General features: G+C 49.1%; 1 protein-coding gene across 6 annotated transcripts in view; it reads right to left on the bottom strand.

Annotated features, from left to right (window-relative positions):
• Positions 1-13,215, bottom strand: part of CCDC85A (coiled-coil domain containing 85A) — a 194,421-nt gene extending 181,206 nt beyond the window's left edge. For all 6 annotated transcript variants that reach the window (XM_082642127.1, XM_082642123.1, XM_082642128.1 and 3 more), the window contains exons 1-2: positions 12,177-13,215; positions 2,717-3,686 (exon numbers count right to left, since the gene is read on the bottom strand). In XM_082642127.1, the coding sequence (XP_082498253.1) occupies positions 2,717-3,686; positions 12,177-12,446 (1,240 nt within the window). In that variant the 5' untranslated portion in view covers positions 12,447-13,215. The remainder of the gene's footprint in view (positions 1-2,716; positions 3,687-12,176) is intronic.
• Positions 13,216-13,717: the final 502 nt, after the last annotated feature.

Raw genomic sequence — 13,717 nt, 5'->3', positions numbered from 1 at the left:
TTTGCCCACTCCGCACCCCCAGGAACATTTGGTAGCATCTGGAGACATTTTTAATTGTCATAACTGGGGGTTGCTTATGGGTAGAGCCCGGGATGCTGCTACACCTCCCAAAACGCACAAGACAACCCCTCACTACTTTCACCTGCTTCTTGTTAATGCAGAAACATTCAAGGGCTCATCCAAAACACTCACCTCTCACACCAACCCCACATAGAAGGATTCTGTAAATGACTCAGCAAATTTGCAGTTTGGGATTTACCTTGCTGCTGGTTCCTGTCTGTTTATAAGACAATAATTCAACCAAAGTGTGTGGGGATTTAAAAATATGAAAAAATCATGTCTCACTATCCATATCAAAAATTAATTTGTAACAGCAGGATAAATACAAGCTACCAGTGCCCAAGTTTATAGGCTGATGATCCATAAACATCTCATCGTGCCTCTTCATTTTCCAATTAATTATTGAAATAAAAATGCAATGCAAATGGACTACAAATACACTTTGGTGAGGATATCAACTGTCAGAAGATCTGTCACTTAAGAATGAGAAAACCCGAAGTAAACACAAGAGTTAAACTACAGTGTCATTCTAAATAATGCATCTATGTTACATCAAATTTTTAACTGAATACAATTGTTAAATTTTAAAAAACCATTTGCCTGACCATGAAATTTATCTGAACCCAGGCAATAAAATTCAGTGATTAACGCCATCCCTATCTAGAGATAGACCTTACTTTATACAAAGAATTGCTTAAAAATTGCACCTAAAATCCCTTCTTATAAGTTAAATCACACATTAGAGAAGTTCTTTATTTAAATAAGCCTTCTAGTAAGGAGAAGAACCGTTTTGTAAGTGAACCACCTGCCCTTAAGTAATCTTTATTTTGGTTCGAGATAAAAAGTTTCCTCAAAATAGTGCCCACATTTACTTCTCATGCTCATTAAAAAGTAATCAAGAAGTGGAAAAGTCATTAACTTTACCTTCCCGTTAACACATTACCCCCTGAAGACAAGTTTCATGGCCAATGACACATCTTGTGATAGTAACACAACCAAAATATCTTTTTAAATGACTTTCATCTCTTGTGAGAACTGCACAGCGGAGGCTGCCCACAGCAATCAGGGCAGCATCTCCTGGGAAGAGTGAGGGAAGGGTGCAATCAACAAAGTAAAAGCCCCAGCCAGTCAGGTGGCTTCAACACAACATGTGAATTGGCTTCTCCCAGCTTTCACCGCCCAGCACATAACAGAGAAAGCAACAGCATCCGATCTTTCCCATTCTTTCTAGTTCGATCTGTGCTTAAAACATTGGATGTATTAGAAGCCAAGCTTCAGAAGTCAATTTTCAGCACTACGAGAAAAGGATTAGGATGAAGTGGAATCCAAAAGGTAAATCCCCAACTACAATATTGAAAATTTACCCCTTCGTGTCACTGCTAAAATTGGCGGCCTCCACCACTGCTCAGAGCTGACTGCACATAGCCTCTGGAGCAGCTTTCAAATAAAGTGAAAAACCTCAGATATTTTGGATGCAGAAACCCCACTTCATAAAACCAATCGTTTTAGTTCTAACTCGGCCACAGATAACATAAAAAAAAAAAAAAAGACCCTCACAATTCTTTTAAGTTTTTTTTTTTTCCTCTCTTTAGTTGCAAGTGGTTTCATAACAAAGATGCAGAAAAGTAAACCTCTTCCAAACGGTTTAGAGCTGCCTCAGCCAATGCAGTGGATGTTGCACTTTGGAAACCAAAGAAGTGTCCAAACACATCTGTACATTTTAAAGGGGAATATTTAAACAACCAGAAAGATGACTCGCCATGTAAAAAAGCATGCTACTCAAGCACTGACATATATACACTACCAAATGTAAAATAGATAGCTACTGGGAAGCAGCTACATAGCACAGGGAGATCAGCTTGGTGCTTTGTGACCACCTAGAGGGGTGGGATAGGGAGGGTGGGAGGGAGACGCAAGAGGGAGGGGATATGGGGATATATGTATATATATAGCTGGTTCACTTTGTTATACAGCAGAAACTAACACACCATTGTAAAGCAATTATACTCCAATAAAGATATTTTTAAAAAGGGAAAGAAATCATCTGATGCATTTCAGATGCAAAGGAAAGTCACAGATTCATGCTAAGGCCCCCAACACAATGGGAAACATCCTCAAGGAAAAGTAAGGCATATTTACAGGCATTCAGGCAACCCAGCATCAAGCCTGTTTAAGGACACCCTAGTTCTTTTTTAATGTTATTGTTTTTCATAATAAATACTCATTTCTTTCTGCACATAAGCTGTTAGCTGGACTCAAAAACCTTTGGTCACCTGTTCCAAGAGAGCCCTTGTAGGAAACTGCACACAAGCAGGAAAATGTTCAAGATAAAGAAATCTTAAATTGATTCTATTTTTATCTTCAATGCCCACAAATCTCACCCCGACTACTCAGGGTCCCACGGAATTATCGTTCCTCTCCTTCCCCTGCCCCCTCCTCCCCAATATTCTCCAGGCTACCTGGTAACTGCATAAACTAGAACAAATGGAGGGGGAGAAACACACATCATGATCTGGGGGCAAACGTGTGTTCCTCTCCCCAGCCCGCCTCCGCGCCAGCGCCTGCAGTTTCTAACATGGCCGCAAAGCCCTGCATCATTCATAACTCTCTACCCAGGGGCCCCAGCAAAGCAGTTCCCCAGCACGTACTGACCCACCGTTCATGCCACTGTAGACATTCCGGTGATGGGGTGACAGATCCTCTTGCGCCTGCCTTCGGAGGGTGCCCTCCCTGCTGCCACCGCCGCTGCCGCCACCGCCGCCGCCGCCGCCTCCGCCCACGTGCTTGTGATCGGGGCTCCCGCTGTAATGCTGTTTGAGGTGCTCCGGGCTGGTTCCCCGGGCTCTGGGTAGCTGCTCCAGGCTCCCACCGAGGGCGTGTTTCTGAAGATGCTCGGGGCTCCCTCCGCTGTGCCTGGAGTGCTCGGGGCTGCCCCCGGGCCTGTGCTTCTGTAAGTGCTCCGGGCTCCCGCTCAGCACGTGCTTGGGCAGCGTTTCGGGGCTGCTCCCCGCGTGCGGGTGCCTTTGCTGTTCGGGGCTGCCCTTGCACAAGGGTTTGTGGTGCTCGGGGCTGGGTCCTTTGAGGGCTTTGGGGTGATCTGGGGTCGCGGAGGCCCTGGGCTTCTGCAGATGCTCAGGGCTGGCGCTCCTGTGCTTGGAGTGCTCCGGGCTGCCCTCGGCCCGGGGCTTCTGCAGGTGCTCCGGGCTGCCGCCGCTCGCGTGTTGCTTGTGGTCCGGGCTGTCGGTGCTGCCTGTGCTGGAAGTGCTGCTGCCGTCGCCCACGTCCCGCACGTAGGGCGCCGTGGTGGTGGCGGCGAGCTGGCAGAGGCTGGCCTGGCTGTCGATGGAGCAGCGGCTGCCCGCGCAGCCCGTGCCCTTCTCCTCGTCCAGCAGCACGCAGAGCTCCTTGAGTTCCATGTTCTCCTTCACCACCTCCTCCTGCTTCACCTCCAGCTCCTTCAGCTTCTGCAGGTATAAGGCCACTTCCTTGTGCATCACCCCCGCCGTGTAGCGGCCCAGTCTCTGCCACTCCCGGGACACCCTCTTGCCCTTCTGCCGGTCATCATCCAGGAAACAGCAGAGGTCCCTCAGTTCCTGGTTGTCCTCCTGGAGTTTCTGGTTAATATCCTGAAAAGAGACACACAGCCATTCAAGCCAGGTACGCGTGGGAGGCGACACCAGGCTCAGACTTCTGGGAGCCAGGGAGCCTGGAATGGGTGAATCCTCTGTGATGATAGGGGAGGGAGGGAGAAGGTGAGAGGAAGCTAAAGATGTGTAGCTGTCCAAAAAAATAACAATAATGGGTATTGATTCTGCTCCCTGCCCCACGCTTTACTTGCATTATCTCATCTACTTCTCACCAAACCCTCAGGGGATATTACGGTTCTTTTACAGGCGGGGAAACGGGACCTCGCAAAGCTTCACTTGTCCAAGGTCATCCAGTCAGTCTTTAGGGAGCAGCCAGTTCATTAACAGGAAATCAGTAGGCTCCCTGCCCCACCTTCAAGGAAGAAAGATGGCTGCTTGTGATCTGTTAAAGGCTTACAAGCTCTGAGGCAACAGGCCTTCGTCAGTGCAAACAACTAACACCGCCTAGGTGTTCAGCCCACGACCCGGAGAAGCAGCCCCAACCCCTGCATGAGCGAGCAGCGTGACTGTCCTCTGGTGGCGTTTCAGTCCTGCCCATCCAACCCTACTTGCCATCCTCCCTGCACGGCTCCCAGGCAGCTCACTTGGAACTCAGGTTCTTGTGTGATATTCAAACTCCCCCCCCCCCACCAAATCGCACCTCTCAGCAAATGCCACCTCCACCCATCCTGTTGCCTTTTATAAGAACCTGCGGTTATGCCTGGCACCTCCTTCTCCCTCACCTCCCAGTTCCGAGCCAAACACGTCTCCTGAACTCTACCTCCGAAATTTACCTTGTCACTCCCATGCTTCAAACCCTTGAAAGGGTCTCACTGCCCTTAGGATAAAGAGCAAAATCCTTTAAGTCTCAAAAGGCCCCCAATCCTCTTAAGTGGCCTACTTCTCCAGCATGAACGGTGATTCATTCATGAATATTTAGTAAGCATCTATTATGTGCCAGGTCCCTGTCCAGGTGCTAGGGACAGATCAGTGGACGCAGCAAAGCCCTTGCCATCCTATGGCTCTCATTCTGGTGGGGAAGACTAGCAAAAAAGCAAGTATAGAACATAAAGTCATAGAGTGAAAAGTGCTGGGAAAAAGACTAAAGCAGGCTAAAAAATACTATCTTTTAAGAGAAGGCACCTCTGCAGAGAAAGAAAACATTTGAGCAAAGACCTGGGTGAAATAAAGGTGTAAACATTTGCTGGAAGATGATCCCAGGCAGAGAGAAAGGCAAGTGTAAAAGCCCCGAGACAAATGTGGCTCAAGTTGCAGCAAGGCCAGTGGGCCTAAAGCAGAGTGAGCAAGGGTGGGGCCGAGCTGGGAAGGAGGTCTGGGAGGTGGGTGGGCACCAGGGCTAGGTAGACAATGTGGGCCTCATCAGCCACATGAAAGCCTTGCCAGCCACAGGAAGACTTTGGATTGTTGCCAAGCTGAGGATAGAGGACTGACATGATATGATTCATTCTGCACCATAATTCTGTGCAGAAAATAGATGGCTGGGGGATGGAAGGAGGCAGGTGACTGGAAGAGAGAGAGACAGGATAAGGTGGAAGCTGGAAGACCAGGTAGGAGGCTACAAGATTAGTCCAGGTAGAGGGAGATGATGGTGGCTGCTACCCATGGTGGCAGTGGACAAGGTGAGACCATCCCTCCCCATCATGCACAGAGCCCCACCCATGCTGGCCTGGTCTCAGGGCCCAAGGGACAAGCCCTTCCCCTCTTTCACTCGGAATGCTCCCCCCAGCCTCTACACAATCTTTGTTTCTCACTTTATGGCACTTCCCCATAGAAGCCAACCCTGACCACTAATCTAAAGGACGTCCCCTTCTATGCTCTGCGAGGGGCCCTTCAACTTCCCCCCTGTTGCATTACAACTTCTAATCACATATGGTTGAGTCTGACTATCAGTCAAGTCTCCATCCTCACTAGACCAGAGTCATGAGAATGGAGACGCGTCTCTTCTGTTCACCTCTGTGCATCCAGAACGCAGCACCCCTACTGTAGATACCTGAAACCAAGGAATTCAGAACTAACTGTGAAATCCCCACTTAGTCTCCATTCACACATATAGTAAAGGGGGTAGCTGTTTCTTGAAGCACCATAGTTTGGTGGGGGGTGAAAAGGGGACAGCTACCTAAGATTTCCCCTACTCCACAAAGCCTGAAAATCTCTGGTCTTGTGACTGTCATCCAATCCAGACCTAGAGGTACTCAGAGAGGGGACTTGATTCTCCCAAATTCAGGTTGATTCCAACATTCCCCCCGATATTGACTAGGAAATAAACCATAAAACAGCTGCCAACGATGCCTGGCATCTCCTGGGAGTCATGAGGCCTCACGTGGGAGTGATTCTCAAGACCTGAAAAAGAGGCTCTGTGCAGCTTAGTTTTCAACTCAGTTCTAACTCTTAGCATCACCAATCCTTGTGTCTAATGCCCATCTAGTCCTTTTGCTTCTCAGTGCCACTCTCTGACCTCAGGCCAGGCTGTTTCCAAAATCCTCCAGCGGGCCTCCCTGCCTTGGTCTACCCCAGCCCCTACCTTCCCTTGCTCACTCCAATCCAAGCTCTCTCTGGCCAGACTGATCTTCAAAAACTCTCCCTGCAGGTAGTGTCTCTCCTGCCCCTAAACCCCCATTGCCTCCCCTTTGCCAAGGAAAATGAATAAACCCTTGGGCCAGGCCTACAAGGCTTTCTTCCTGCCTTTCTACCTTTAGCTCCCTCTAATTGCGAACCAGCTAATTATGTACCCTGATTAGGTCTAACTTTCCAACTAGAAAATACTATCTTCTGCCTTCTATGGACTTACCTAAGAGGACAGATTGCTCTGATAAGACCCCGCCAGCCCTAGAACAGCATCTGGTGTGCAGCAGCGCCAGGCTTGAATGAATGACTAAAGTAAGTATCCCATTCACTGCTCAATGCCTGTAAGACACACTCCCTAGAGCACTCATTGGGCATCTTTATTTTTCTTTCTTTCTTTTCTAATGTAGATACCTTAGCTTCTGGAGGGCAGAGTCCATTCCAATGTCCTTCTTTGCATATTTGATACACTTGACTTGGTGTGTTGCATACAATGAATGCTTAATATGTGTTTATGGACTGACCAGCCCTTTAAAGCCCTAGGCCTATGGCCAAAACAGGATACAGCTCTAGCTACTGAGAAAAGATTTCTTATTATTGTTTTCAGCTACCCCTGCTGTGTTGGAGTCTGTAGTAATAAGAGAATAAATTATTCCTTGACGCTGGTGCCTTATGGGAAATCAGAAGCTGTGGATATTCCAAGAAAATAATGCTAAACAAAATTAATCATTCTCAGCTTCACAGCTCATGCAGCTCAATATCAAAAAAACAAACAACCCAATACAAAAATGGGCAGAAGACCTAAATAGACATTTCTCCAAAGAAGATATACAGATTGCCAACAAACACATGAAAGGATACTCAACATCACTAATCATTAGAGAAATGCAAATCAAAACTACAATGAGGTATCACCTCACACTGGTCAGAATGGCCATCATCAAAAAATCTACAAACAATAAATGCTGGAGAGGGTGTGGAGAAAAGGGAACCCTCTTGCACTGTTGGTGGGAATGTAAATTGATATAGCCACTATGGAGAACAGTATGGAGGTTCCTTAAAAAACTAAAAGTGGAGCTATCATATGACCCAGCAATCCCACTACTGGGCATATACCCTGAGAAAACCATAATTCAAAAAGAGTCATGTACCACAATGTTCACTGCAGCACAATAGCCAGGACATGGAAGCAACCTAAATGTCCCTCGACAGATGAATGGATAAAGAAGATGTAGCACATATATACAATGGAATATTACTCAGCCATAAAAAGAAATGAAATTGAGTTATTTGTAGTGAGGTGGATGGACCTAGAATCCATCATACAGAGTGAAGTAAGTCAGAAAGAGAAAAACGAATACCGTATGCTAACACATATATATGGAATTAAAACAAAAATGGTTCTGAAGAACCTAAGGGCAGGACAGGAATAAAGATGCAGATGTAGAGAATGGACTTGAGGACACAGGGAGGGGGAAGGGTAAGCTGGGACGAAGTGAGAGAGTGTCATGGACACATATACACTACCAAATGTAAAATAGATAGCTAGTGGGAAGCAGCTGCATAGCACAGGGAGATCAGCTCGGTGCTTTGTGACCACCTAGAGGTGTGGGAGAGGGAGGGTGGGAGGGAGACGCAAGAGGGAAGAGAAATGGGGATATAAGTATGCATATAGCTGATTCACTTTGTTATACAGCAGAAACTAACACACCATTGTAAAGCAATTATACTCCAATAAAGATGTTAAAAGAAAAATCATTCTCAGCTTCAAAAATTCTTCCACATTTAGCTTAATCCTCCCATTTCATAGGAAGTTCGTCATGTTCTTCTTCATCTAACTGAATTTCCATGTGAAAATATTCCCCTTTGAGTATCCTACAACTATTCCTGTTTTCTCCAGAACTGGGAAGTAAATAGGACTTGTGCCACCATGGGCTCCTTCCCAAATGGAGTGAAATATATACAGTTGACCCCTGAGCAAACTGGGGGTTAGGGGTGCTGACACTTGGCCAAGTTGAAAAGCCCTGTAACTTATAGTTGGCCCTCCGTACACCAGATCCACAAGCATGGATTCAACCAACAGCAGATAGTAGCACTGCAGTATTTAGTAGTGAAAATATCCCTGTAAAAGTTGTCCTGTGCAGTTCAAACCTGTGTTGTTCAAGTGTCAACTGTACTTCTCAGAACTCTAGTTGGGGTAGAAGGGGCGTGTATTGGCCCATTCAGTTTTATCACAGCTCCTTTTTTTCCATTATTATTCTTGCAAATATTATTTACTCTCCAATTCTGAGCTATTTCCTCTGCCTTCTAATGAACAGCTAAGCAACCAGCTTGATAATAACCTTGTGAGCTAGTTTTTTCAAATCTATCACTTTAAGACTTGGGCTGTCTTTTTCAAGACTGTCTTTTTAACATTGCAGCAGGCTCCTAGATGTTACCCATCTGTCTAAAGGGGGCTTTTAAAAGATTAAATCCATAATCACCCAAAATTCATATCATCCCAAATTTCATACATAAGATTCTCAAGTACTATAACTGTGGTTAAAGAATTGTTTTAATTTGTTACTTTTCCATCATTGCAGGATGGGGAATTGGTGTGTTGGGGAGCAAGGAAGAAAATTAATGTGCTGCAGATAAAAAATCTATAGAGATTGAATTGCCCCCAATTCCCACCCACCCCCAAAAAATTCCAGGCCAAAGCAGTCTGAGTGTTGGTATATGCTCAGAAGTGCACGAACATGGTTCTCAGGAATCCATCCCTTTCAACAGCAGCACCCTAACTGGGATCTCCTTTCTCCAACCCCTTTTAGGATGACACATTCTAACCAGAGAATGTCATCTAGCCAAAAGAAAAGAAAATCAGCTTATTTGGAACATTTCATATCTGTGTGACCTTAAGAAAGCTATTTAACCTCACTGGGGTTTCTTCATCTATGTATCATTTAATCTTCACACCTCATGTGGAAACAATATCCCCATTTAGCAGATGAGAAAATGGAGGCTCAGAAAGGTTAGTTATTTGCCCAAGCTACCCAAATTGTCAGACTCCAAAACCTTTCTCTTTCCTACCCTGCACTACCTCCTAAATGTTTAAACACAAACAAGTCAGCCAGTGCTTGGACAGAGTCACAGGCCCCTCAGAGGAAAAGAATGATGCTCCCATCCCCCAGTGTCTACAGCCACAGTACCACCTAGAAGCCTTGAAAATATTTAGATGCAATTTCAAAGGCAGCTCACAGAAAGAGGCATAAGAAAGAGTTATGGCCTTAATTACCCTAAATTTACAGTCTTCAGCTGAGAGTCCCAAACCAACAGAGGCAAAAAAAAAAAAAAGAAAGAAAGAAAGAAAATCCCTTCCTTCCAATTAAATTAAAATAAATTTAAAGTGTACTATCGTTATCTCCCATTTCCTCCCACCCCACCCCTTTCCTTTTCCCCCTTGGTATCCATACATTTGTTCTCTAAGTCTCATTATTGATACTATGTATAAAATAGACAACTGATGGGAACATACTGTATAGCACAGGAAACTCTACTTAATGCACTGTGGTGTCCTAAATGGGAGGGAAATCCAAAAGGGAGGGGATATATGTATACGTATGGCTGATCCATTTGGCTGTGCAGTAGAAACTAACACAACATTGTAAAGCAACTATACCCTAATAAAAATTAATAAAAAAATAAAATGAAACGTACTATCACTTATTCAGTCAACCACATTTACGGATCACTATGGTGTCTAGGGAAGCTCTGAGCCACGATGAGGAAGGGAAGGAAGAAGCCTTGCCCCTCAGAGTTGGCCAGAGGCTTAGGAGGGGCCACCATGTGGCTGCCCCAGGATGATGGGAATGAGGAGTAAGGGCGGCATCAGAAAATAACCAATCCCCATCATTACTGAACTTGATAAGGAAGTGGACTGGAAAGTCTTTTAATGCCAGGTCACGAAGCTAGACCACAAGGAGACTCCTACTTGAGGTGTAACCGCTCTTAACTGGCCTGATAGGTACTTATGAGGTTACTGGAATGAAGACCCGGTCCTCCCCTCCCCTACACCACTCACACACAACCTAAAAGAACTTCCAAGTATTTCTAAGCTCTTATGTCAATGCTCCATACTATCAAAATCTCTAGGAAATTAATTACAAACTCTTCCAAGTTGCATTATAGCTCAAGCCATGAAAGATTAAATTGGAGGGTTACGAACGATACTTGTGTCCAGCTTTGCCACGGAAACCCAGATCCAAGAGATGCCTGGCTTTACATACATTTACGCATCATCTCCTGGTGACAATAACTACCATTTTTTGCAGTCAAGTCCAGAATTAAAGCTTCACCTAAATTATCATAATTTATTGTCACACACCCCCAGGAGGTGGTTATTATGATTTGCATTTTATTGATGAGTAAAACAAGGCTCTGAGAAATTACCCAGGCTCACCCTCCTGGCCAAATGAGGATTCTAGATGCAGACCCACCTCTGAGATGATCGTCCCCCTACACCGTCCTGCCTCTAATCCAAGAGTCTGGTACTTAATAGTCTGTTAGTAACGAATTAAGCGAAAGGAGAGAGTAAGGCTTGGGATTTTTCTAAGAGATCCTCCTAACTGTATCCACTCTAGGGACTATATATGACAGTCAACTGGAGCCTCAGGGGAGGGCCTTCTCCACCTGCACTGGGCCCAGCACCCAGGTGGGCATCTAGCAGTTCTCCCCCTCCCACTCCCCTTTGCCCAAGAATCCGAGGGCTGGAGCCGCTGAGGCAATTAAGAAAGTGTCTACTGCCTGAGAAGTGGGGTGGGAGTGGAAAGGGGACAAGAACAGCATGTGCCTGCGGGAATTTGCTCCCCGAGGTCCCTGCAGCGATTTCGTTTGTGTCTGGCTTCCTATAAACAAAAGAAGAACAATGAGAGGAAGGCATACCAGGAGGCACCAGTGCAAGCGGTGAGGAGAGGAAGTTTGCGGTACACTCGGGCAGGGCGGTTCCCCGCCACCCAACTGCTGCAGCCGGCCAGGCTGGCACATTGCTGGCACACTCAGAACACTCCAAGGGGAAAAGAAAGTTGGTGGGGGGTTGGGGTTTTCTTGTTTTGTTTTTCTTTTGTTCTTTTTTTTCCCCTAAGAGCAAAGAGGGAGGACTGGCTCCAAAGGAAAGCATGCCTGGATGGCACTTAGGGTACACTATCAAAACCCTGTGCTTCCTAAACTGAGTCCCTCGGCCCTTCCCCCCCAGCTAGACGAAATTATAATCAAATTGGGGGTAAATGGGGCGGTTAGGCCACCCCAGACGACGTCAGCCGAACTCGAGGAAACGGAAAGCATCGGAGAAGGTAGAAAACAGAACGTGAAAGAAGAGGTAAGCTCCTCTGCACCATGCGACATAGCCCAGTTCCGAGAGTGGCGCCGCGGCTTCACCCTGGGCGCCCCGCCAGCCCCTGCATCGGAGCCCTTTCCTCACCCCCTGCCCCACGGAGAAGTCGTGGCGCCAGAGCAGCCATATCGTATCCCCGATCCCCAAGGGCAAAGATGCTCCGGACTCGCTCCTTCGCTCGTTTTTTTCCCCTGCCTGGCCGTAACCCGGCTCCCCAAAGCACTGATTTTCCCGGCTTCCTGGGAAATTAAAGGTTCCGTGTATCCATCGCTCCCCTCCCAGCCTTTCAGCATCCTTGGCGCCCGCTCCTCCGGCCACGGAGGACCACGAGCTCGACGCTAGTGCGCCCCATAGGGGGAAGAGGAGGGAACCAAACTTATACAAAGTTTGGAAAAGTTTCCAAAGGGCTGGGGAAGGGGAGCTGGGGATACTGACAGGGAGAATGGGGAGGATCACATGTTGACGGAAGGGGGGAAAGTTTGCCTGGTCCCACCTTCCCAGGGCGCCCGGCTCCCCGCCCCGCCGAGCCCGGCGCTCACCTTGAGCCCGCGGATCTCGCCGAGGTGCAGCTGCAGGCGGCGGTTGACCTCGCGGATGAGGTTGCTGTGGTCCAGCATTGCGCTCACCTTCTCCGCCTCCGCGCGCCGCAGGCAGCGGATCAGCTCCTCCTTGCTCCACTGCAGCAGCTCCTCGTCCGACACTTTGGACAGGTCCTCCACGGCAGTGGCCGCAGACGGGCCGGCAGAGGTTGGGGGACAACTTTCCGCCGCCGCAGCCGCCGCCGATGCTCCTCCGGCCGCCTTCGACATGGTATCCGCGAGGTGGCAGGTGCGAGTGGGTGCAAGAGGCAAAGCAACTGCCGAAGACGCGGGCACGGCTGGGCCGCCTCCGCCCACACCCCAGTGCTCTCCAACGAGTCAGCTGCACCGCCCGGGGGCCACTGGGCTGGGGCGGTAGGGGTCGCGCTGGACCGTCATCCTACCTCGCCATCCCTGTGCGCGCGCGCGCGCACCCCCAGGGCCGGGCAGCCACCCGCGCGCTGCGGCCAAGGCACATCCCAACTCCGCTCAAGTCCATGGTGAGGGGCGCCGTGAAGCTGGCGCCGCCGCGGGATACCCTAGGGGACCGTACCCCGGTTCCCCTGCCCTCTCTGCCGCCCTAATTCGAGCCTGTCGCCCCCCACACTCTGGCACACACGCACTCACACACGCTCACTTTCCTCCCCCTTGCCCAGCTGCAGCCCCCGCTTCTCTCCTCTCCTAGCCCCGCCGGGGAGCGCCGGGCTCCGCGGCACCTCGGGAGCTAATCCAGCGCCGCCGCCGCCGCCGCCACTGCCCGAGGGACTGGCGCGGCCGGCCGGCTGCGTTCCTCCTGCCGCCTTTGCTGCGCCCGCCGCCGCTCCCAGGCTGCTGGGGGAAGCCTAGGATTTGCAGCGCCGAGCCGGGGGTGGGGGTGGGGGGCGTTTAAAGGCTGGACCGGCAAGAGGAGGAGCCTGGAGCCGGGGCAGCCCGCAGCCGGCCGCACCTCCCGCGCGGGCCGCACGCTGCTGCAGCCGCTCGCCCGCCCGCTGGGATCCCGAAGCGCGATGTGCGCTGTCCGGCCGGGCAAGGCCGTGGGCGCGGCTCCTTCAGCGCCGGGGCGCGGGTCGGGGTGGGGGGGTGGGAAGGGGAGAAGTATAAGAAGCTGTGACACTCGGTCTTTGGGAGGCTCGCGCGCGCCACCGTGTGGCAGAAGCAGCTCCCTCCGCCCCCTGCACGCCAGGCTCGTCACCGGGCAGGGGAAACAGCTGCGAGCAAAATGAAAGATACCTGGTATTTTGAGAAATTGGGGTTCAGGAAAGATGGGTAGCAGGACCTGAAGGGTAACCGTCTGACTGTACTTTGGAGAATGGAAGAAGAGGTCGATGGCAAAAGCAAGGGGGAGGGCTTTGGGGAAGGAACGTTTAAGAAAATCCCTATACTCTAAGAAGGGGAAAAAGAGGCTTCTGGCAATACTCTTTAGGGACCATCCACCCCTACCCTCACCCAAGGCCTTTATCTTTTCTAAAAATCAACGACTTTGTAAAGAAGCTTAAGGGGAG

The sequence above is a fragment of the Mesoplodon mirus genome (genome assembly GCF_964341445.2).
Source record: "Mesoplodon mirus genome assembly, chromosome: 14".
Lineage (NCBI taxonomy): Eukaryota > Metazoa > Chordata > Mammalia > Artiodactyla > Ziphiidae > Mesoplodon > Mesoplodon mirus.
Note: the sequence above shows the minus strand (reverse complement) of the source record. Positions and strands in the feature narration are given on the sequence as shown.